Source organism: Vipera ursinii (assembly GCF_947247035.1).
Source record: "Vipera ursinii genome assembly, chromosome: 1".
NCBI lineage: Eukaryota > Metazoa > Chordata > Lepidosauria > Squamata > Viperidae > Vipera > Vipera ursinii.
Window position 1 is genome coordinate 354,601,458 of NC_139512.1, and position 23,081 is coordinate 354,624,538.

General features: G+C 45.3%; 1 protein-coding gene across 3 annotated transcripts in view; it reads right to left on the reverse strand.

Annotated features, from left to right (window-relative positions):
* The window catches only part of GDPD1 (glycerophosphodiester phosphodiesterase domain containing 1), a 73,441-nt gene that overhangs the window by 7,476 nt on the left and 42,884 nt on the right, over positions 1–23,081 (reverse strand). Inside the window, exon 10 of one of the 3 annotated variants that reach the window (XM_083379846.1) lies at positions 19,167–21,085. The exons of 1 other annotated variant lie outside the window; for it this stretch is intronic. In XM_083379846.1, the coding sequence (XP_083235972.1) occupies positions 20,963–21,085 (123 nt within the window). In that variant the 3' untranslated portion in view covers positions 19,167–20,962. Of the gene's footprint in view, positions 1–19,166; positions 21,175–23,081 lie in introns of those variants that run through there. One more of the 3 variants, XM_083379845.1, reaches the window with a different exon arrangement.

Here is a 23,081-nt window from a genome sequence, read left to right on the forward strand (position 1 = left end):
GGGGCGATGCGTCGTCAGAATGGACCGTTCCCAAATAGAGGTTCTGCTTGAGCAGGGGGTTGGACTGGAAGACCTCCAAGGTTCCTTCCAGATTCTAGTCTAGTCTATTCTATTCTATTCTAGTCTATTCTATTCTATTCTATTCTATTCTATTCTATTCTATTCTATTCTATTCTATTCTATTCTATTCTATTCTTTCTTATTCTATTCTATTCTATTCTATTCTATTCTATTCTATTCTATTCTATTCTATTCTATTCTATTCTAAATTCTAATATATTCCGTTCCTTCATTATTCTATTCTATTCATTCTTCTCTTCTCTTCTCTTCTAAATTCTAATATATTCCATTCCTTCATTATTCTATTCTATTCTATTCTATTCTATTCTATTCTATTCTATTATTCTATTCTATTCTATTCTATTCTATTCTATTCTAAATTCTAATATATTCCATTCCTTCATTATTCCATTCCATTCTATTCTATTCTATTCTAATCTAATCTAAATAATAATATATTCCATTCCTTCATTATTCTATTCTACTATTCTATTCTATTCTATTCTATTCTATTCTATTCTATTCTATTCTATTCTATTCTATTCTATTCTTCTATTCTATTCTATTCTATTCTATTCTATTCTATTCTATTCTATTCTATTCTAAATTCTAATGTATTCCATTCCTTCATTATTCTATTCTATTCTAATCTAAATTCTAATATATTCCATTCCTTCATTATTCTATTCTATTATTCTATTCTATTCTATTCTATTCTATTCTATTCTATTCTATTCTAAATTCTAATATATTCCATTCCTTCATTATTCTATTCTATTCTATTCTATTCTATTCTATTCTATTCTATTCTATTCTATTCTATTCTATTCTTTTCTATTCATCTAAATTCTAATATATTCCATTCCTTCATTATTCTATAATACTATTCTATTCTATTCTATTCTATTCTATTCTATTCTATTCTATTCTATTCTATTCTATTCTATTCTATACTTTCTTATTCTATTCTATTCTTTCTTATTCTATTCTATTCTATTCTATTCTATTCTGTTCTATTCTATTCTATTCTATTCTATTCTAAATTCTAATATATTCCATTCCTTCATTATTCTATTCTATTCTATTCTATTCTATTCTATTCTATTCTATTCTATTCTATTCTATTCATCTAAATTCTAATATATTCCATTCCTTCATTATTCTATTCTACTATTCTATTCTATTCTATTCTATTCTATTCTATTCTATTCTATTCTATTCTATTCTATTCTATTCTATTCTATTCTTTCTTATTCTATTCTATTCTATTCTATTCTATTCTATTCTATTCTATTCTATTCTAAATTCTAATATATTCCATTCCTTCATTGTTCTATTCTATTCTATTCTATTCTATTCTATTCTATTCTATTCTATTCTATTCTATTCTATTCTATTCTATTCATCTAAATTCTAATATATTCCATTCCTTCATTATTCTATTCTACTATTCTATTCTATTCTATTCTATTCTATTCTATTCTATTCTATTCTAATTCTATTCTATTCTATTCTATTCTATTCTATTCTATTCTATTCTATTCTAATCTAATCTAAATTCTAATATATTCCATTCCTTCATTATTCTATTCTACTATTCTATTCTATTCTATTCTATTCTATTCTATTCTATTCTATTCTATTATTCTATTCTATTCTATTCTATTCTATTCTATTCTAAATTCTAATGTATTCCATTCCTTCATTATTCTATTCTAATCTAAATTCTAATATATTCCATTCCTTCATTATTCTATTCTATTATTCTATTCTATTCTATTCTATTCTATTCTATTCTATTCTATTCTATTCTATTCTATTCTATTCTAAATTCTAATATATTCCATTCCTTCATTATTCTATTCTATTCTATTCTATTCTATTCTATTCTATTCTATTCTATTCTATTCTATTCTATTCTATTCTATTCTATTCTATTCTATTCTATTCTATTCTATTCATCTAAATTCTAATATATTCCATTCCTTCATTATTCTATTCTACTATTCTATTCTATTCTATTCTATTCTATTCTATTCTATTCTATTCTATTCTATTCTATTCTATTCTATTCTATTCTAAATTCTAATGTATTCCATTCCTTCATTATTCTATTTTGTTCTATTCTATTCTGGGCTGGGGCGGTTGGTGACAAAGGACAAAGCCTGGCTTTGGTTTGGGAAAGCCATTCAGACCTTTAGGGAACCTGTTGCGGGCGATTGATAAAAATAAAATAAAAAAACCGCCGGGGAGGAGGGGATGGCTGACACGGGGAATAGGAAGATTAGTTTCCAAGCCCCGATGGAGGAAGGTGACCCATGTTTGCATTATCTAGTTCAGGGGTAGGCAACCTTGGCTTTTTTTATGACTGGTGGACTTCAACTCCCAGAATTCCTGAGCCAGCATGGCTCAGCATGGAAACCTCTCCCTTTCTCCTCAGCATGGCTGGCTCAGGAATTCTGGGAGTTGAAGTCCACGAGTCATAAAAGAGCCAAGGTTGGCTAGCCCTGATCTAGTTGAATGTTTTGTTATTTTGTAGCAGCAAGATCTTCCTCTTATTTGCTTGAGATAGTGTTGCTTCGTTTGGGCAACTGAAAGATGGGTGGACTTCAACTCCCAGGATTCCTCAGCCAGCCTACTTTAAGTTTTCCACACTTATGACCATTGCATCACTCCCTGGTCACATGAGTATGATTATGGAACATGTGGTTGGGGAATTCTGGGAGTGGAAGTCCACCCATCTTAAAGCAGGCTGGCTGGGGAATTCTGGGAGTTGAAGTCCACAAATCTTAAAGCATGCTGGCTGGGGAATTCTGCGAGTGGAAGCCCACCCCTCTTAAAGCATGGTGGCTTAGCAATTGGCTCATACATATGACGGTGGCAGCACCCCGGGGTCCTATGATCGTCTTCTGTGACTTTCTGACAAGCCAAGTCAATGGGGAAGCCAGATTCACTTAATGACTGTATTACTAACATCAACCGTAGCCAGGGTTTTTTTTCTCATAGAACGCTCAGAACGGAGTTCCGGCACCTTTTTTGGATGGAACCTTGTAGGGTAGGTAAGGTGGGTTGTATGACGTGTGAGTTCCGGCACCTTTTTCTTTTACAAAAAAAGCACTGACCGTAGCAATTCGCTTAACAACTGTGGCAAGAAAATGGGGCAAAACGTGAACAGGTGTCTCGCTTAGCAACATATATTCTGGGTTTAATTGTGGTCATAAATTGAGGTCTACCTGTGTTCATCCCAATGGCTCCGTGGTTGAGTTTGAGGATGGATGGGTGGTCTTGACGGGACACGAAGTGACCCTTTCCAGTCCATGGCAGATGGCCAATGTTTAATCGTGACATTTCTGTTCTGAGAACATCACATTTTCTTTGGTTCATGACATTTTACATGCCATTGATAATACTCATTTCTGAAGCACAGAAACTTCCTTTTGCCTCCGGCCACATTAGCAGCTCGATCTCCTTTGGGTTTTAACCCAGCCACATCAGCAGCACCAGAGAGCTATGTGCAGATAGTCCTCGACTTACGACGGCAACTGAGCCTATCATTTCAATGGCTAAGAAAGGCCGTTGAGGTTTGCCCCATCTTGCGAGCTTTTTTTTCTTTTTTGCCACAGTTGTTAAACGAATCACTGGAACTTTTAAGTGAATCATGTGGTTATTAAGCAAATCTGCTTTCCCTCACTGTCAATCAATCAGGATAGAGCTGGAAGGGACCTTGGAGGTCTTCTAGTCCAGCCCCGTTTGAGCAGGAGACCCAATACAATTTGATACAAGTGGCTGTCCGGTCTCTTGTTAAAAATCTCCAGTGATGAAGCACCCACAACGTCTGGTGGCAAGTTGTTCCACTGGTTAATTGTCCTCCCCGTTAGGAAGTTTGTCCTTAATTCCAGGTTGCTTCTCTGATTAGTTTCCATCCGTTGCTTCTTGTCCTGCCTTCGGGCGCTTTGGAAAACAGATTGACCCCCTCTTCTTTGTGGGAGCCCCTCAAATACTGGAATACCGTTATCATGTCCCCCTTGGTCCTCCTTTTCTCTAGACAAGCTATACCCAAATCCTGCAGTCGTTCTTCATATGTTTTAGTCTCCAGGGCTTTAATCATCATAGTTGCTCTTTTTGGTACTTTTTCCAAAGTCTCAACATCTTTCTTGTAATACGGTGCCCAAAACTGGATGCAGGATTCCAGGTGTGGCGGTACTAAGGCTTTATAAAGCAGTACTAATACTTCACATGGTGTTGATTCGATGCCTCTGTTTATACAGCCTTCTGACTTTGCTTGTCAGAAGGCCACACATGATGATCATATGGCCCTACATCAGCACAGCCATCATATGTACATGCCAATAGATAATAATAATAATAATAATAATAATAATAATAATAATAATAATAATAATAATAATAATAATAATAATAATGTTAGAAGGGACCTTGGAGGTCATCTAGTCCAACCCCCTGCTCAGGCAGGAAACCCTATACCATTTCAGACAAATGGCTGGCCAGTCTCTTCTTAAAAACTTCCAGTGTTGGAGCATTCACCACTTCTGGAGGCAGGTTGTTCCACTGGTTAGTTGTTCTAACTGTCAGGAAATTCCTCCTTAGTTCTAGGTTGCTTCTCTCCTTGATTAGTTTCCATCCGTTGCTTCTTGTCCTGCCTTCTGGTGCTTTGGGAAACAGCTTGACTCCCTTCTCTTTTTTGTCCCTCTCTGAAACAATGGTCCAACAGGGGATGAGCTGTCTTGTATACTACTTCTCTGTTTGTAACCTTTGATTGGTGAACCCACAGGACAATGTTTGAACCACGGTACCTCAAGCTGGCTTAACTTACAGAAGGCATCCAAAATCCAGGATCCATAACTCCCATGGAATTGAAATTTGGCGATTTTTATAAAAACATTTCATGACATCAAAATTGTCATCAGGCCTTTTTTGATATAATACAAGATCTCCTGTGGTCCACTGCTGATTTTTGACTGTGTTAGTTTTAAGAACATTTCTAGTGAAGACAGAACGTTAGAACAATTGAAGGAATTGAGGAATCTGACAAGGAAATAACAAAATTGGAAGGGACCTTGGAGGTCTTCTAGTCCAACCCCCTGCTCAAGCAGGCAACCCTATACTATTCCAGACAAATGGCTGCCCAGACTCTTCTTGAAAACCTCCAGTGTTGGAGTACCCACAACTTCTGAAGGCAAACTGTTCCACTGGTTGATTGTTTTCACTGTCAGGAAATTTCTCCCTGGTCACTTAAGTATGATTATTATTTATTTATTTATTTATTAAATTTGTATACCGCCCTTCTCCCGAGGGACTCAGGGCGGTGAACAGGGCAATACATAAAAAACTAGATACAAAAATTAAAATTATTAAAACATGATTAAACAATGCCCATAAATTAATACAAATTTAGAATTAAAATCATTTATAAAAATCCGACCCCGTCCCATCAGGCCAGGCCAGCTTGTTTGAAGAGATGGGTTTTAAGATCACGCCGGAAGGAGCGGAGATCGGGCGCCATCCGGAGCTCAACCGGAAGATGGTTCCATAAATCCGGTGCACCCACAGAGAACGCCCTCCCCCTGGGGGCCACCAGTCGGCATTCTTTGACCGGTGGCACCCTGAGGAGGCCCTCTCTGTGGGAGCGTACTGGGCGGAGGGAAGTTGACGCCGGCTGCAGGTGCTCCCCAAGGTATTCTGGACCCATGCCATGAAGGGCTTTGTAGGTCATTACCAACACCTTGAACCCCACCCGGAAGACAACTGGTAACCAATGCAGCTCGCGGAGCAAAGGTGTAACATGGGAGTATTGGGAAACTCCCAGTACAACTCTCGTGGCTGCATTCTGTACCAGTTGGAGCCTCCGAGTGGTCTTCAAGGGTAGCCCCATGTAGAGAGCGTTGCAGTAATCAAGACGAGAGGTCACGAGCGCATGAGTGACCGTACGTAAGGCATCCCGGTCTAGATAGGGCCGCAACTGGCGCACCAGGCGAACCTGGGCGAAGGCCCCCCTAGTCACAGCTACGATATGGTCTTCTAAGGAGAGTTGTGAATCTAGGAGGACTCCCAAGTTGCGAGCCCTATCTACAGGAGATAATGACTCACCCCCCATAATGAGGGGTGGGATATCCTGAATATCCCGAGACGCCGGTACGCACAGCCACTCAGTCTTGTCAGGGTTGAGTCGAAGCCTGTTCCTCCCCATCCAGACCCGGACCGCCTCCAGGCACCGGGACATCATGTCGAGGGCATCACTGGGGTGGTTTGGGGTAGAAATGAAAAGTTGGGTATCATCAGCATACTGATGATATCCAACTCCAAAACCACGAATGATCTCACCCAGCGGTTTCATGTAGATGTTGAACAGGAGAGGCGAGAGGACCGACCCCTGAGGAACTCCACAAGCGAGAGGCCTCGCGGTCGACCTCTGCCCCCCTGCCAACACCGACTGCGAGCGTCCCAGGAGATAGGAGAACCACTGAAGAACCGTGCCTCCCACTCCCAATCCCCTGAGACGCCGCAGCAGGATACCATGGTCGATGGTATCAAAAGCCGCTGAGAGGTCTAATAGGACTAGAACAGAGGAATATCCCCTGTCCCGAGCCCTCCAGAGATCATTCACCAGCGCGACCAATGCCGTCTCCGTGCTGTACCCGGGCCTGAAGCCCGATTGGTACGGGTCTAGATAATCCGCTTCATCCAGGACCAGAGGGAGCTGATGCGTCACCACACTCTCAACAACCTTCGCAAGAAAGCGAAGGTTGGAGACCGGACGAAAGTTATTCAAAACAGCCGGGTCCAAGGCAGGCTTCTTGAGGAGAGGTCTTACCACCGCCTCTTTCAAGGCGGCGGGAAAACTACCCTCACTCAGAGAGGCAGATATAACCGCCTGGAACCAGCCTCGTGTCCCCTCCCGGGCTGCATAAACCAGCCAGGAAGGGCACGGGTCCAATAAACATGTGGTGGAGCTCAGCCTCCCCATGATCCTGTCCACTTCCTCCGGAGTCACAGGATCGAACTCCTCCCAGGTGACATTGACAAGACCGCTCGTGTCCTGATCGTCCGATACTGCCCAGTCGGAGTCCAAACCGGTCCGAATCCGAGCGATTTTGTCCAACAGATGTTGACTGAATTCCTCGGCACGCCCCTGCAAGGGTTCCCCACTCACCTCCTGATTAAGGAGGGAGCGGGTCACCCTAAACAGGGCAGCCGGGCGATTATCTGCGGACGCGATGAGGGCAGCGAAGTAGTTAGATCTCGCTACCCTCATCGCTGCGAGATAAGACCTAATATGGGTTCTTAGTTGCAATCGGTCGGATTCAGATCGGCTGGACCTCCAAACGCTCTCTAGGCCCCGTCTCTGACGCTTCATCTCCCAGAGCTCCGCGGAGAACCATGGAGCCCATTGGGATCTGCGCCGGGTCAGGGGCCGCAAGGGTACAACTCGGTCAAGTGCCTCCGTGGCCGTCCTTTCCCAGGCTTCCACTAAGGCATCTGCCGAGCTGTGAGCTGAGGAGGCAGGTGGGGACCCCAGTGCTGCCTGGAACCTCTCAGGGTCCATTAAGCGCCTGGGGCGGAACCATCTAGTTGGCTCAACAACCCCACGGTGGGGAGTGGCAAAACGGAAGACCAGCCGCAGGAGATGATGATCGGTCCATGACAGGGGCATAACAATTGGGGAGCCCCCACCAAGATCATCTAACCACCGACCAGATAAGAAAACCAAGTCAAGGGTGTGGCCTCCCTCATGAGTCGGTCCATGAATTACCTGCGTCAGGTCCATGGCCGTCATGGAAGCCATGAACTCCCGAGCTAACTCAGATGCTCCTCCCAGGGATGGCAGATTGAAGTCTCCCAAAACCATAAGTTTGGGAAACTCAATCACCAGCCCTGAGAGGATATCGAGAAGCTCAGGCAGGGCTGCTGCTGCGCGACTAGGCAAAAGGTACGCCAGCAGCAAGCCCAACTGCGCCCTAGGACCAAACCTCAATAGGAGAGATTCACACCCGACTATCTGAGGAACGGTGGCCTCCTGCGGACATAAGGTCTCCCTCATAACCACAGCCACTCCCCCACCCCTACCCTGAGTCCGAGGCCGGTGTAGCACCCGGAAGCCTGGTGGGCAGAGATCAACCAGGGGGATACCACCCTCTGGGCCCAACCAGGTTTCCGTGATGCAGGCCAGGTCCGCATGCTCACCCTCAACCAGATCCCGGACGAGGGGAGCCTTATTAGCAACGGACCTGGCATTCAGGTACACCAGCCGGAGCTCAGGTGGCTGCACATCCCCGCTCCCAGAACCTTGGGTCGAAGACAGAGGGTCGGAGAGCCTCACCGCTTGTAGATAGCGGAGAGGCCCTCCCGGAGGTCGATACGGCCCTCTGATCTTACACCTACTGCCATTCCCTATCGTCGTGGGAATTGACAATCCCACGACCCTCTCCAGAGCTCCGGAGATGACCAACCCCGGCTCCCCCTCAACGCGATCTATCCTGGGCCTGGCCTGAACAGCAGTTGGCGGATTACCCCCCATCTCCAACCAACCACAACCCTCCCCCCTCCCTAACCCTACAAAAAATTTGGCTAAAAAAGTAATCAGGGGCCTCTTATTAAATTTATATCTTAGGCCCCTGTTTCTGCCCGGCCATCTCTCAGGGTCCCAACAACCGGGCCCGTCATCAAGAGGCAAATTAGAAGGTAAGGCTGGTCGCACCCAGGATGGGGGGGCACCCCTGAGGGTGAGTAAAACCGTGCTGGAGTACCTCAAAACCATGATAATAATTGGGTAATACAGCAAAAACAGACCCAGATCAAAATAAATAAAATGGGAGGATCTTAAAATGGAAGGAGAATATCCAGACTGCAAACCCAGCTCTTCTGCCACTAGAGCTGGGTAACCCCGGGACAATCCCCGTTCTCTCACAACGGTCAGAGCCGGGGAGCAGCCTGAGATATACAGCCGGGGAAAGAGATACCGCCTAGAGCTCTCACCACTAAGACAGAACAGATGGAAACTCTTAACTCTTAACCACTCTCTCACAGTGGTTATACACCCGGCACCTTCCACAACCCAAGGGGAAAGGAAAAAGGGAGGACAATAGGGGAAACCAGTCAGCGAGATGGATTAGGGTAAAAACCCATAAAGTCACGGAGTGGGGCTCAAGGATATGGACCAGTGAGCTATAATAGTCCATGCCTCCGGATGTCCAGGCATAGAAGTCCATACTCCATCCAGCCATAGTCACCGTACCAAGACGGTCGCGGCACTCCAACTCCCTCACCGCCAACCGTCCCAGACGCCAACCAGGGCGATTATGGAACAGGTGGTTGGGGAATTCTGGGAGTGGAAGTCCACCCATCTTAAAGCATGCTAGCTGGGGAATTCTGGGAGTGAAAGTCACAGGTTGTCTAGTTAATATTATTTATAGTACTATTGGTTAAAGTAGTAGTTATCAAATTATTTTCCTGTAATAAAGATTTGGGACCTTTGAAGAATCTAAAATTTCATGAAGGGGGGTCAATGAGCAGAAGACTCTGGGGACCCCTCATCTAGTCCAATCTACGAAGGTCAGTTGGTTGATTTGACACCAAACACTGGGCCATAAACTAGAGTTTACAAATCAAAGTAAGCCAAACTGATTATGCCTTTGGGGCGTCATGTGAACCAGGCCTTGTGTTGTTCTCAAGGTCTCCAACCATTCACCCACTCGCTCAACCTGCTTCCAACAGACTCGAGAAGAGAGCTTGTTAAGAAGAGGGGATGGGCTAAGAGCAACGAATATCACCTGGAAAGACCTGTCCATCCTTAGCCAGGAAAGTCTGCCTTTTGCAAAGATTGCTGAGTCAGGGGTAGAAGTGGAGGCAAGCAGCATAAGCTGCACTCTGAACTTCTAGGAGCTGAGCTGGAGAGAGTAGAAGATACGTGACGGGAGCCAAGCTGAAAAGGAATTTCCTGCAGCCTTCAAAATCCTTGCACTGATGATGTTACCACGTCCGTTTTAGTTTTATTGGGTTTTAGTTTAAATTTTGGGGACTTGGTTTAATTAATTTTTAATCTGATTTTAATTTTTGTATGTTTGTTTTAACCCTCCCCGTAAACCACCCTGAGTCCTACGGGAATAGGGCGGTATATAAATTTAATAAAATAAATAAATAAACAAATAAGCTCAGAGAGCACCAAGGATCTCACAGTCTGTAGTTTCTTTTCGTGTGAAGACTAATGCAAGGTATGAGTTAAGCAGGTCTGTTTTCTCCCTGTTGCCTATTATTTCCCTGCCATCTTCTCTGTTTAGTGGACCTACAGTTTCCTTTGGCCACCTAATGAGAAGGAAGGACTCACTGGAGAAGAGCCTAATGCTGGGAAAGATCGAGGGCAATAGAAGAAGGGGACGACGGAGAATGAGGTGGCTGGATGGAGTCACTGAAGCAGGAGGCGTGAGCTTAAATGGACTCCAGAAGATGGTAGAGGACAGGAAGGCCTGGAGGAACGTTGTCCATGGGGTCGCGATGGGTCGGACACGACTTCGCAACTAACAACAACAGTTTCCTTGGCTTATCACCAGAAATGGAAGGAATCCGAGAGGTCATCTAGCCAGCCCCCTCCTCTGTGCAGGATCTGCTAGAGCCGTGGTGGCGAACCTTTGGCACAGGTGCCACCGGTGGCACGCAGAGCCCTCTCTGTTGGCACGTCCACCGTCGCCCCAGTCTTAGGCCTTCAGCCTGGTTTTATAAAACCTTTTCACTTTAGGCCTCCGCCGACGTGTGCAAAAAACAAAAAAAGGTTCAATCAATCAATTTCAACTTTTCACGGGGAAAAAAAAAGATCTGGCAAAGTTGGAATTAATTGATTGAGCTTTTTAGTCCCACCCAGTCTGCCGTTACCACTGCAGCCACACCCACCCAATGGGCCACACCCACCCAATGGGCCACGCCCACCCGGCACCCCACGATACATAAGTGGGTTTTGGGTTGCAGTTTGGGCACTTGGTCTCTAAAAGGTTTGCCATCATTGTGCTAGAGCAATTTTTCAAACTTGACAACTTTGAGATGTGTGGACCAACTCCCAGAATTCCCCAACTAGCATGCTTTAAGATGGGCAGACATGCATTACCTTGCCAGCGGGGAAATTTCGGAAAAGTTGAATTCTATATTTTATTTTATTTTATTATTTTAATCCCATTTATATCCCGCCCTTCTCCAAAGACTCAGGGCGGCTTACAATCTAAGCACAAATCAAAAATGTGCTTCGCAATAGCCTTCATTCTATGTATATGCCTGCTTATTAGGGCTTTCGCCCCCCCCCCCAAGCGGCATTATTACAAAGTCAGCTTAATTGCCCCCAACAATCTGGGTCCTCGTTTTACCTACCTCGGAAGGATGGAAGGCTGAGTCAACCTTGAGCCTGGTGGGACTCGAACCTGCACTAATTGCAGGCAGCTGGTGTTACTTAAGGAGGCATTAGCCCACTGCTCCACCAAGGCTCTTGCCAAATTGCCAAGACTGGAAAAAAAATTGATGTAAACCAACATGGGTCCTTGTCCAGATGTACTGGACAGATAAGAATTGAAATTTAGCACATCTGGAAGTCACCAGGGTGCAGAAACCCAAGGATTGTGCCAGAACGAGTCTTGCAAGCACAGAGATGCAAAAAAAAAAAAAAAAAAAAGAGCAAGATCTCTGTAGTCTGAGCGTTCTCCTATGTTACCATATAAACCCTCTGACATTTGCCGGAGGGAAAACAGCTTTGTGGCTTGTATTAAGATACAATCTGGTTTTGAAAAAAAACAAACACACCAGCCATTCTCCTCGGAGGAGCGGAGAGGTAAAATGCTGACTTTGAAGCGAAGAGCTTCTGAAGCAGATAATTGCAGTGGAAAGAAAAACAGAAAGTTCCATAATTGAAGGCAACAAGGCAGGCAGGAATGCTCCACCAGGTAAATGTCCTTGCAAAGCCTGACCATTCTCCTCCTTTTTAGAATTTTAGAATTTTTGGAAGCACCAAGGCATCCGTTTCTGTCCTGAAAACTGTAGCCTTGAGATGGTTGTTTACCTCTAAAGCTCATTTAAGTTTGGGCCCTTCCGTTTCCAAGTCAAAAGCGGCTGAGGCGTGCTTCACTGACAGACACCCTTGAGCTGGGCACAGAAATATCACGGTTCAGGAAGCAAAAACTTTTTTTTAAAAAAAAAAAACAACAACAGCTTGTGGCTAGCGATTTTTCACCTCCGGTCCACCCAAGTTTACCCACTGAATTTGACGAGGAGATCAACGTTTGCTGTTCACCACAAGGAGAAATATAGCGTGTGTGGCTTGAAAAAAAGAGAATCGCTCTGTTTAATTTTATTTACGCCTTTGGTGGACCGCTGTTGCTGAAAGTGAAGACTGTAAATGTCTCCAAATTGCGCAGAACCCAGAATAAAAGGTTTTGTTTGGGTTACTTTTTTTAGGCCCCAGAATAGAATCGTGGAGAAACAGAATGAATAGGGATTGAGATCAGGTATTGGGGGCTGAACATCCAAGGTGGTCAGTGAAGCGACGCGAGAATATGAATATTGTGTTGTACTCAGGGTTTTTCCAAACTGTGAAAGCTTGATAGGATTCAGGATAGCAGAGCTGGAAGGGACCTTGGAGGTCATCTAGTCCAACCCCCCTGCTCAGGCAGGAAACCCTATACCATTTCAGACAAATGGCTGTCCAGTGTCTTCTTAAAAACTTCCAGCGTTGCAGCATTCACAACTTCTGGAAGTTGCGGAGGCAGGTTGTTCCACTGGTTAATTGTTCTCTGTAAAGTCGCGTGCTTCACATAGAGACGGACACAGAGCTGGGGTAGAGAGGAGTTTATTCTGAACAGAACGAACTGGGGAAACAGGGAAGCCTGGCGTCTATTTGTACCTGCCCAGGTGGATGGCATCCAATCAGTTCAAACCTGGGCTTCCTGCCAGTGCAGGTGACAATGGGTGTAGATCCTGGCTTCCCACCAGGCTGACCATGCCTGGGGCTGTCAACAGCTTAAGTCATTAGGCTTATCCTGAGTGAGCAGTCATCGCCAGGAGCTGTCCAGCCCCTCTGCTGATCTGCACCATCAGCCTCCTGCTGTGCTGTCCTTTGTGTATGCTGGGAGGCATACACTGCACTCTCACTCTCAGGAAATTTCTCCTTAGTTCTAGGTTGCTTCTCTCCTTGGTTAGTTTCCATCCATTGCTTCTTGACCTGCCTTCAAGGGCTTTGGAGAATAGCGTGACTCCCTCTTCTTTGGGCCAGCCCCTGAGATATTGCAAGACTGCTATCATGTCCCCCCTCATCCTTCTCTTCATGACGGATTCCATGAAGATTAAGGGCAATTAAACAAATGTAAATGTTAGGGTACTGTCCACAGGGAAGAACTGAAGAGCCTCTTGTTGCGGGTGAAGAAGAAGAGTGCAAAAGTTGGGTTGAAACTTAACATTAAGAAAACCAAGATCATGGCATCCGGCCCTCTCAATTCCTGGCAAATAGATGGAGAAGAAATGGAGGTAGTGACAGATTTTATTTTCCTGGGCTCCAAGATCACTGCAGATGAGGACTGCAGCCAAGAAATTAAAAGACGCTTGCTCCTGGGGAGGAAAGCCATGGCAAATCGAGACAGCACACTAAAAAGCAGAGACGTCTCCCTGCCAACAAAAGTGCGTATAGCCAAGGCTATGGTCTTCCCAGTTGCAATGTATGGCAGTGAAAGTTGGACCGTAAGAAAGGCTAAGCGCCAAAGAATTGAAGCCTTTGAACTGTGGTGGTGGAGAAGACTCCTGTGAGTCCCTTGGACTGCAAGGCGATCAAACCGGTCAGTCCTAGAGGAGATCGACCCCGACTGCTCTTTAGAAGGCCAGATCCTGAAGCTAAAACTCAAATACTTTGGCCACCTAATGAGAAGGAAGGACTCACTGGAGAAGAGCCTAATGCCGGGAAAGATTGAGGGCAAGAGAAGAAGGGGACGAGAGAGAACGAGGTGGCTGGATGGAGTCACTGAAGCAGGAGGCGTGAGCTTAAATGGACTCCAGAAGATGGTGGAGGACAGGAAGGCCTGGAGGAATGTTGTCCATGGGGTCGCGATGGGTCGTATACGACTTCGCAGCTAACAACAACAAATGTTAGGGACATCCATAGCAATTTTTCTAAGGCACTCTAGAATAATGTTTCTCAAACGTATGAACTTTTAAGGTGTATGGACTTCAACTCCCAGAATTCCCTATAATCATGCTGGCTAGTAAGTTGCCAAGCTTGAGAAACAGTGATTTATGTTCTTCTGAGTTAATTGTACAACTGTGAAGCAAAAGTAATTCTTCTCAGAACTGGTTTCTTAGGCATTTACTTTCGATTGTTTCTCAGAAGTTTGTTTTTTAAATGTCAAAGATTGGAGATAAAAATTATACCCATGCACTCCCTAAGCAGGTTTCTTTAACCATCTTTTACTGCGTCCCAGTTGGATGAATTCGGACCACAATGGCTAATTTTACAGAACCTGTGAAGACGGAAACCGATCAAGGAGAGAAGCAACCTAGAACTAAGGAGAAACTTCCTGACGGTTAGAAGAATTAATCAGTGGAACAGCCTGCCTCCAGAAGTGGTGAACGCTCTGACACTGGAAGTTTTTAAGAAGAGATTGGACAGCCATGAAATGGTATAGGGTTGGACTAGATGACCTCCAAGGTCCCTTCCAACTTTATTATTATTAAGATGTGATCACCAACGAACCCACAGCGACAAACTGGCAGGACTTTTGCCTCAGAGCACAGCCACACAACGAGGCTGTGAAGGAAAAAAAATATGCATTTTTATTTTAGACAATCCTAAATCATTCACCAAAACTTAAGAAATGAGCGATTCTCAAATTAATTCTAATGCTCAGAGATGGAATTGAACGGGGAAACCTTTAGGCTGTTCTGCCCCCTGGTGGCAAAAGGAAGCACTGCAGCTTCTACAAAATGTGGAAGGTGGCAACTATTTTATTATTTGATATCCCACCTTTTTGTTTTAAGGTTTTCCGGTGGCAATTCATCATAATTTATCTCTCTCTTCCCCTTTTCTCTGTAACGGGAGCTATTGTGGGTGGGCCAGGCCAGGCCAAGAAAGAGGGCTAAAGCACAAATGGAGAGATTTCTGGGGCTGAAAGCAAACATAAATCGGATCTCCTGATCCCATTAAGAATCCGAATTGAACATGAAATCACTATTTTTACTGGTAGTCCTTGACCTACGGCAACTGAGACCAGCAACACTGACTGGGGGATTCTGGGAGTTGAAGTCCACACCTCTCAGCCAAGGCTGAGAGTCACTGGTCTATTTTAAACAACTCCAGCAATTCCCACTGCTAAGAAATTCTTCCCGATTACCAGCTGAAACCTACCTGGCATTTAAACCCCTTTTTTTGGCCGTTACAGGTAGTCCTTGACTTTCAAAAGTGGTCGTCAAACTGGGCCCTTTTATGACTCGTGGACTTCAACTCCCAGAATTCCTCAGCCAGGCACACGTGCCTGGCTGAGGAATTCTGGGAGCTGAAGTCCTCGAGTCATAAAGGGGCCCAGTTTGAAGGCCCCTGCTCTAAGCTAACAGCAGAGAACCACATACCAACTCGAGGGATCTTCTTTGTTCCTAAATTGAATTTTTGTGTCATTTATCATCTTACCTTGTCCACGTGACTGAAGGTTCAATTCCCGTAACATTAAACCCGTTGCGGCAACTTCCAATAGCAATAGCACTTTAGACTTATATACCGCTTCATTGTGCTTTACAGCCCCTCTTTAAGCGGTGCAACCAGCCCGCATTTAGGACACTGTGGGATCTCGTGGTCACCTGATCACCATTTGTGACCTTCTTTGCTGGCTTCCGGTGAGTAAAGTCAGTGGGGAAGCCAGCAGGAAATTAAAAAAGGGGGGATCATGTGACTACAGGATGCTACAATTGTGCGGGATTTGACAAATAATGGCAACTGGAATATGGATGTTGTGCCTTATGATTGTGTCATTTAATGAGGAGAGTTCCTGGATCTTGGAGGTCATCTAGTCCAACCCCCTGCTCAGGCAGGAAACCCTATACCATTTCAGACAAATGGCTGTCCAATCTTTTCTTTAAAAACCCCAGTGTTGGGAGTATTCACCACTTCTGGAGGCAGGTTGTTCCACTGGTTAATTCTTCTAGCTGTCAGGAAATGTCTCCTTAGTTCTAGGTTGCTTCTCTCCTTGATGACTTTCCATCTGTTGCTTCTTGTCCTGCCTTCAGGTGCTTTGGAGAATTGCCCTTCTTTGGGGCAGCCCCTGAGATACTGGAACACTGCTATCAGGTCACTGCTAGTCCTTCTCTTCATTAAACTAGACATACCCAATTCCAGTAACCGCTTCTTATATGTTTTAGCCTCCAGTCTCCTGATAATCTTTATTGCTCTTCTCCGCACTCTTTCTAGAGTCTCAACATCTTCTTTACATCGTGGTGACCCAAACTGGATGCAGTATTCCAAGTGTGGCCTTACCAAGGCATTGTAAAGTGGCATTAGTACTTCACGTAATCTTCATTCTATCCCTGTTAATGCAGCCTAGCACTGTGTTGGCTTTTTTGGCAGCTGCAGCACACGGTTGGCTCATATTTAAGTGACTGTCCACTATATTGTATCTGTGCATTTGGTTTTTCTTGCCTAAATGTAGAACCTTACATTTTTCACCATTGAATTTCATTAGCGCCCAGTGTTCAAGTCTGTCCAGATCCTCCTGTATCTTAAGTCTGTCTTCTCGAGTGTTGGCTATTCCTGCCAACATTGGTAAAGATTACCTGTAGAGAAGAGGGACGCGGTGGCTCAGTGGGTTAGGATGCTGAGCTTGTCGAACAGGTCGGCAGTTTGGCGGGTCGAATCCCAAGTGCTGCATAACAGAGTGAGCGCTTGTTACTCGTCCCAGCTTCTGCCAACCTAGCAGTTCGAAAGCACGTAAAAATGCAAGTAGAAAAATAGGGACCACTACGGTGGGAAGGTAACAGCGTTCCGTGCGCCTTTGGCATCTAGTCATGCCGGCCACATGACCACGGAGACGTCCTCGGACAAGCGCTGGCTCTTCAGCTTTGAAACGGAGATGAGCACCGGCCCCTAGAGTCGGAAACGACTAGCACGCACGTGCGGGGGAAACTTTACCTTTTACCTTACCTTACCTGTAGAGAACATAGCATTATCTTGGGAAGCAGGATTTTATTTTCCCCTTTGAAGATCTCACACAGGTAGTCCTTGACTTACAACAGTTGGTTTAGTGACCGTTCGAAGTCACAATGGCACTGAAAACAATGACTTAGGGACCCTTTTTCACACGACGGTTGCAGCATCCCCCTGGTCACGTGATCAAAATTCAGACGCTTGGCAACCGACTCGTATTTATGACGGTCCCAGTGTTCCGGAGGCACGTGATCCCCTTTGATGACCTTCTGACAAGCAAAGTCAACGGGGAGGCCAGATTCACCTAATGACCGTGACTCGCTTAACAACTGCAGCGATTCGCTTAACAACTGTGGCAAGAAAGGTCGTAAAATGGGGCAAAGCTCGCTTAACGGCTGTCTCGTTTAGCAATAGAAAGTTTGGGCTCCCTTGTGGCCCTAAGTCGAGGACGGCCTTTAGTTAAGATTCTAAGGGGTGTTTAAAGTTCATGATCAGTGAGTGCAGAGTTTTAAAGAGCAACATAAAAATCAAAAAGGAATTTCAAAGTAGTGTTACAGTTCCATCAGGCAATCAAAACATGGAGAATAGGTAATTTTCTTTCTGTGCTGAGGTGACCCTTTATCCTCCAGAAGCCGGACCCAAGGAGGTGCAATTGGGCTCCAGGTAGTCCTCGCTTAATGACTGGCCACATAAGGTCCATTCAGAGTTACAACACCCTGCCCCAAAAAAACTGTCCTCTAAGCTAGGACTGCCGGTCACATGGTTGCATTCTGGGCAGCAAGAGCACTTAAGACTTATGTACCGCTTCACAGAGCTTTACAGCCATCTCTTGAGTGGTTTACAGAGTCAGCCTATTTGCTCCCAACAATCTGGGTCCTCGTTTTACCAATATCTAAGGGGCTGTCCCAGAGAAGAAGAGATCAACCTGTTTTTCCAAAGGATCTGAAGGCAGGACAAAAAGCAATGGATGGAAGGCTGAGTCGATCTTGAGCCGGTGAGAATCAAACTGCTGGCAGTGGGCAAAGTTAGCCTGCAATACTGCATTTTAGCCACTGCGCCACTACAGGAGGGAGGGAAGGAAGGAAGGAAGGAATAGCACTTATATACCACTTCCCACTGCTTTGCAGCCCTCTCTAAGCGGTTTACAGTCAGCATTTTGCCCCCAACAATCTGGGTCCTCATTTTACCGACCACGGAAGGACAGAAGGCTGAATCAACCTTGAGCTGGTGAGAATCAAACTCCTGGCAGTGGGCAAAGTTAGCCTGCAATACTGCATTTTAACCACTGCGCCACTATGGGAAGGAAGGAAGGAAGGAAGGAAGGAAGGAAGGAAGGAAGGAAGGAAGGAAGGAAGGAAGGAATAGCACTTATATACCGCTTCACAGTGCTTTACAGCCCTCTCAAAGAGGTTTACAGAGTCAGCATATTTGCCCCCAAAAACCTGGCTCCTCCTTTTACCGACCTTGGAAGGATGGAAGGATGAGTCAATCTTGAGCCGATGAGAATCGAACTCCTGGCAGTTGGCAGAATTTGCCTGCAATATTGCATCCTAACCCCTGTGCCACCACGGCTCTTGGGTACTTGGCAACTGGCTCCCATTTATGTTTGCAGTGTCCTGTAGTCAAAATTTATGACTTTTTTTGGTCAGTTTCTGGCAAAAAACCCAACAACAACCCCAAACCCCACCCCACGTGGTTTGCTTAACAGCCCCATGATGTGCTTAGCACCATGCATAAAGCGTGGTGACTAGCTTTATGCCTTTTGTAAACCAATCATAAGTTTAATCAGGTCACATGGTGTCTCGCTTAATGATCACGACGACTTACTACCAAAATTTCAGGCTCACTTGCAGCAGAAATCAAGAATTTTGACCTTGGGAGAATGTTTTTGAGCAGTGCATTTGAAGAAAAGCAATTAGATTCAGGCACATCTATGGTGAAAAGAGGTTTGTTTGTTCTTTTTTTAATGCTCTAATCCCAAAACTGCTACACAGGTCGCAGTACAGATTAAGCCAAGTTTAGGAATTGCTACAGAGAAGCAGAGTACAAAAATCTACATTCCAGTTTCTAAAAAAAAAACACCTTTTTTTTTTTTTACCTTCCCAGGTTTTAAGGGCACGTTCATCCTGTACTGGAGGGCTCTGCTCCCCCCCAAATCTGCCTATCTTTTTTTAAAAAAAAAATGCCACTGGTTTTTTAAAAAAAACAACTAAATTCCATTTTCTCCAGCTGACAGCCGGTGACCAAATGAGAGAGATCAAATAACTAGAGGACGTTTGGCAAAGCAGATATTTTCAACACTGGTGCCAAAGTTTTCTAGGACGGCATTCTTATTTAAGCAACTGTATCCTGCGGTAATACAAAGAGCAGATGTATTTCTAGACTCACGACAAACAATTCTAATTTAAAAAAAAACAACAAACTTGCTGAAAAGGTTTGATCTTGGAATTTCAACCTTGCCAAGACCTATTCACATTAAAAGGCAGGCCAACTTGAAAGCTAGTTGGCCAACTATATATATTCTAATTTGTCGACAAAGGAAGGACACAAAAAACAGGTGCAGCTCTTAATACCTTTTCATCTCTTGCACCAATATCCAAATTTTCCCACTATTAAGCTTCTTTTCCATCCTGGCTCATGAGGATGGAATTTGTTTTAAAACACTTGACTGACGTATAGGGGTTATGGGGCAGCTATGGCCTTGTATAATAAATCAGCCAAACAATTATCCCTTACTCGCTGGTCAAACAGATGCAACTAATTGCAAAACTATTGCTACGTATTGGCTGCTTGAAGATGGGTGGACTTCAATTCCCAGAATCCCTCAGTCAGCATCCCAGAATTCTGGGAACTGAAGTCCGCCCATCTTGCAAGCGGCCACGGTTGAGAGACGCCATTCTAGATTTGAGATTACACACAGATTACACACAGATGGAGAAAGTCTCTAAGTGCAAAGCTGTCCAGTCTTGGCAACCTTAAGACTTCAACTCCCAGAATCCCCAGGCTTCTGGACTTCAACTCCCAGAATCCCCAGGCTTTTGGACTACTCCCAGAATCCCCCAGCCAGCAATGCTGGCTGGAGAATTCTGGGAATTGAAGTCCAGAAGTCTTAAAGTTGCCAAGCTTGGACACACCTGGTCTAATACATTAGCACTTGGCAGATCCTGCCCTAACTCGCTAGCCACAGCTACTAATTCAACAACAAAAAAACAACAAAGCAGTAGTTGTTCTCAACAGGAAGCCACTCTGATATCCAGCGAGGACTTTGCTGGCCACAGGACCCCCTTATTTAGAGGGGGCATTTGTCTCAGGGGCTGTCAACCCGACCAGCCATCCCTTTTCAACTCATGGAGCTGGCGAACAACACGCCTTTCTGCACCAAGGGCCTTGTTGGAAAGACTCTGGTGGACCCAGCTTGGTGGACAACCCCCCGAGAGATCGCGGTCCCCAGCTTTTCACGTGGCCGCGCAAAGGGATCCAGTGGGAGGAGATGACTACTAACCAAGCTATTTACAAAAGAGGAGAGACAGGTCAACCACGCCTCTGGACAATCTCTACAGTGCCATGACTTAAGAATGAGGTAACCGAAACCAGGCTGGGTTGGGTTGTATGATATGGCGGTGGGCGGATGTTGGCCGAAAAACTCAAATCGAAGGGTGGACCTCCGTGGGATTCGGTTTGGTCTCTTCCGATCTTCTCCTCCTCTGAAGAAGAAGCCAGAGCAGCTTTGCTTGGGCTTCAAGCCGGGTAGGTGTGGAGGAAGGCCTTCAGCTTGGTAGGGTAGTCGGTCATCACCCCGGTGGCCCCCAGGTCGAAGGCCCGCTTGTATTCGTGGTCTTCATTGAGCACCCAGATGTAGACCTGAAGGAAAAAGCGGGGAGTGGTCTTACGTTTTCGCGGAAATTGCCGACCCCGATTTCCAATCTGCGCTGCGATCCTGGGTGAAACCACTGCGAGTGGGAGCAACGGCTTCAGTTTGCGTTCATCGGCCACTGCCCACTTATTCATTTCATTTTACTGATACAGGCAAGTCCTTGAATATAGGGGACCGTTCAAGGTCACAGCGGCCCCAAAAAAGCGACTTATGATCGTTTCTCAGAGTTATGACCACTGCAGCAGCCCTACGGCCATGGAGAAGGACTAGGGCAGGAGTGTCAAACTGCCGGCCCAAAGGTCCGGATGCGTCATCAGTAAGCCATGCCCACCTCATGGCAAAAAAGCTCAGATATGTTGTGCAACGTCGCGGGTTTGACATTGTCTAGACTAGGGGGTGACAGGAGAGCAGTCCTCCAAAATTAAAGGGGCTGCCACAAAGAGGAGGGGGTCAACCTGTTCTCCAAAGCAAGGGGAGGGGAGGGGAGGAGAGAGGCAGGGCAGGAGAGGAGAGGACGGGGAAGGGGAAGGGGGAAGGACGAGAGGGGAGGGGGAAGGGGAGGGGACCCTGTAGATCAGGGTCCCCAACCCCCCGGTCTGAGGACCGGTACCGGGCTGCAGTATGCCAGCAACCGGTCTGCACAAATAAGCAAAGCCCCATCCGTGGGATGCAGGCAGCACACAAAACCACATGCCCTCTGGACCGTGGAAAAACCTCTCTCCACGGAACCGGTCCCTGGTGGCGCCCAAAAGGTTGGGGACCTCTGGGCTAGAAGTTGTGGGCGCTCCATCACGGGAGTTTTTTATGAAGAGCCTGGACAGCTACTTGTCTGGAATAGTCTGGGACACTGATGGCGAACCTTTTAGAGACCAAGTGCCCGAACTGCAACCCAAAACCCACTTATGTATCGTCGTGTGCCAGGTGGGTGTGGTCCATTGGGTGGGTGTGGCCCATTGGGTGGGCGTGGCTGCAGTGGTAACGGCAGACTGGGTGGGACTAAAAAGTTCAATCAATCAATTCCAACTTTTTTTTTCCGCAAGAAGTTGAAATGATTGATTGATTGAACCTTTTTTTTTTGCACACGGCAAAAAAAGAAAGGCAGCTGACTCATATTTATGACGGTTGCAAGGGGGGGTGTCACGTGATCACTTTTCCCAGCCTCATGACGAGCAAAGTCATTGGGGGGGGGGAGGTCAGATTCACCTCCGGGTTACTTAACTAACCTGGAATTAAGTAGAAACTTCCTAACAGCAGTGAGGACAATTAACCAGTGGAACAGCTTGCCTCCAGAAATCATGGGCGCTCCATCACTGGAGGTTTTTAATAAGAGACTAGACAGTCACTTGTCTGAGATGGTATAGATTCTCCTGCTTAAGCAGGGGGCTGGACTAGAAGACCTCCAAGGTCCCTTCCAGCTCTATTCTATTCTATTCTATTCTATTCTATTCTATTCTATTCTATTCTATTCTATTCTATTCTATTCTATTCTATTATTCTTATTCCATTCCATATTCTATTCTGTTCTGTTCTAATATTATTCCATTCCATTCCATATTCTATTCTATTCTATTCTATTCTATTCTATTCTATTCTATTCTATTCTATTCTATTAATAATAATAAGTTGGAAGGGACCTTGGAGGTCATCTAGTCCAACCCCCTGCTCAGGCAGGAAACCCTACACCATTCCAGGCAAATGGCTGTCCAGTCTCTTCTTAAACACCTCCAGTGTTGGAGCATTCACCACTTCTGGAGGCAGGTTGTTCCACTGGTTAATTGTTCTGTCAGGAAGTTTCTCCTTAGTTCCAGGTTGCTTCTCTCCTAGACTAGTTTCCATCCATTGCTTCTTGTCCTGCTTTCAGATGCTTTGGAGAATAGCTTGACTCCCTCTTCTTTGGGGCAGCCCCTGAGATATTGGAACACTGCTATCATGTCACCCCTCACTCTTCTTTTCGTTAAACTACACAGACCCAATTCCAGCAAC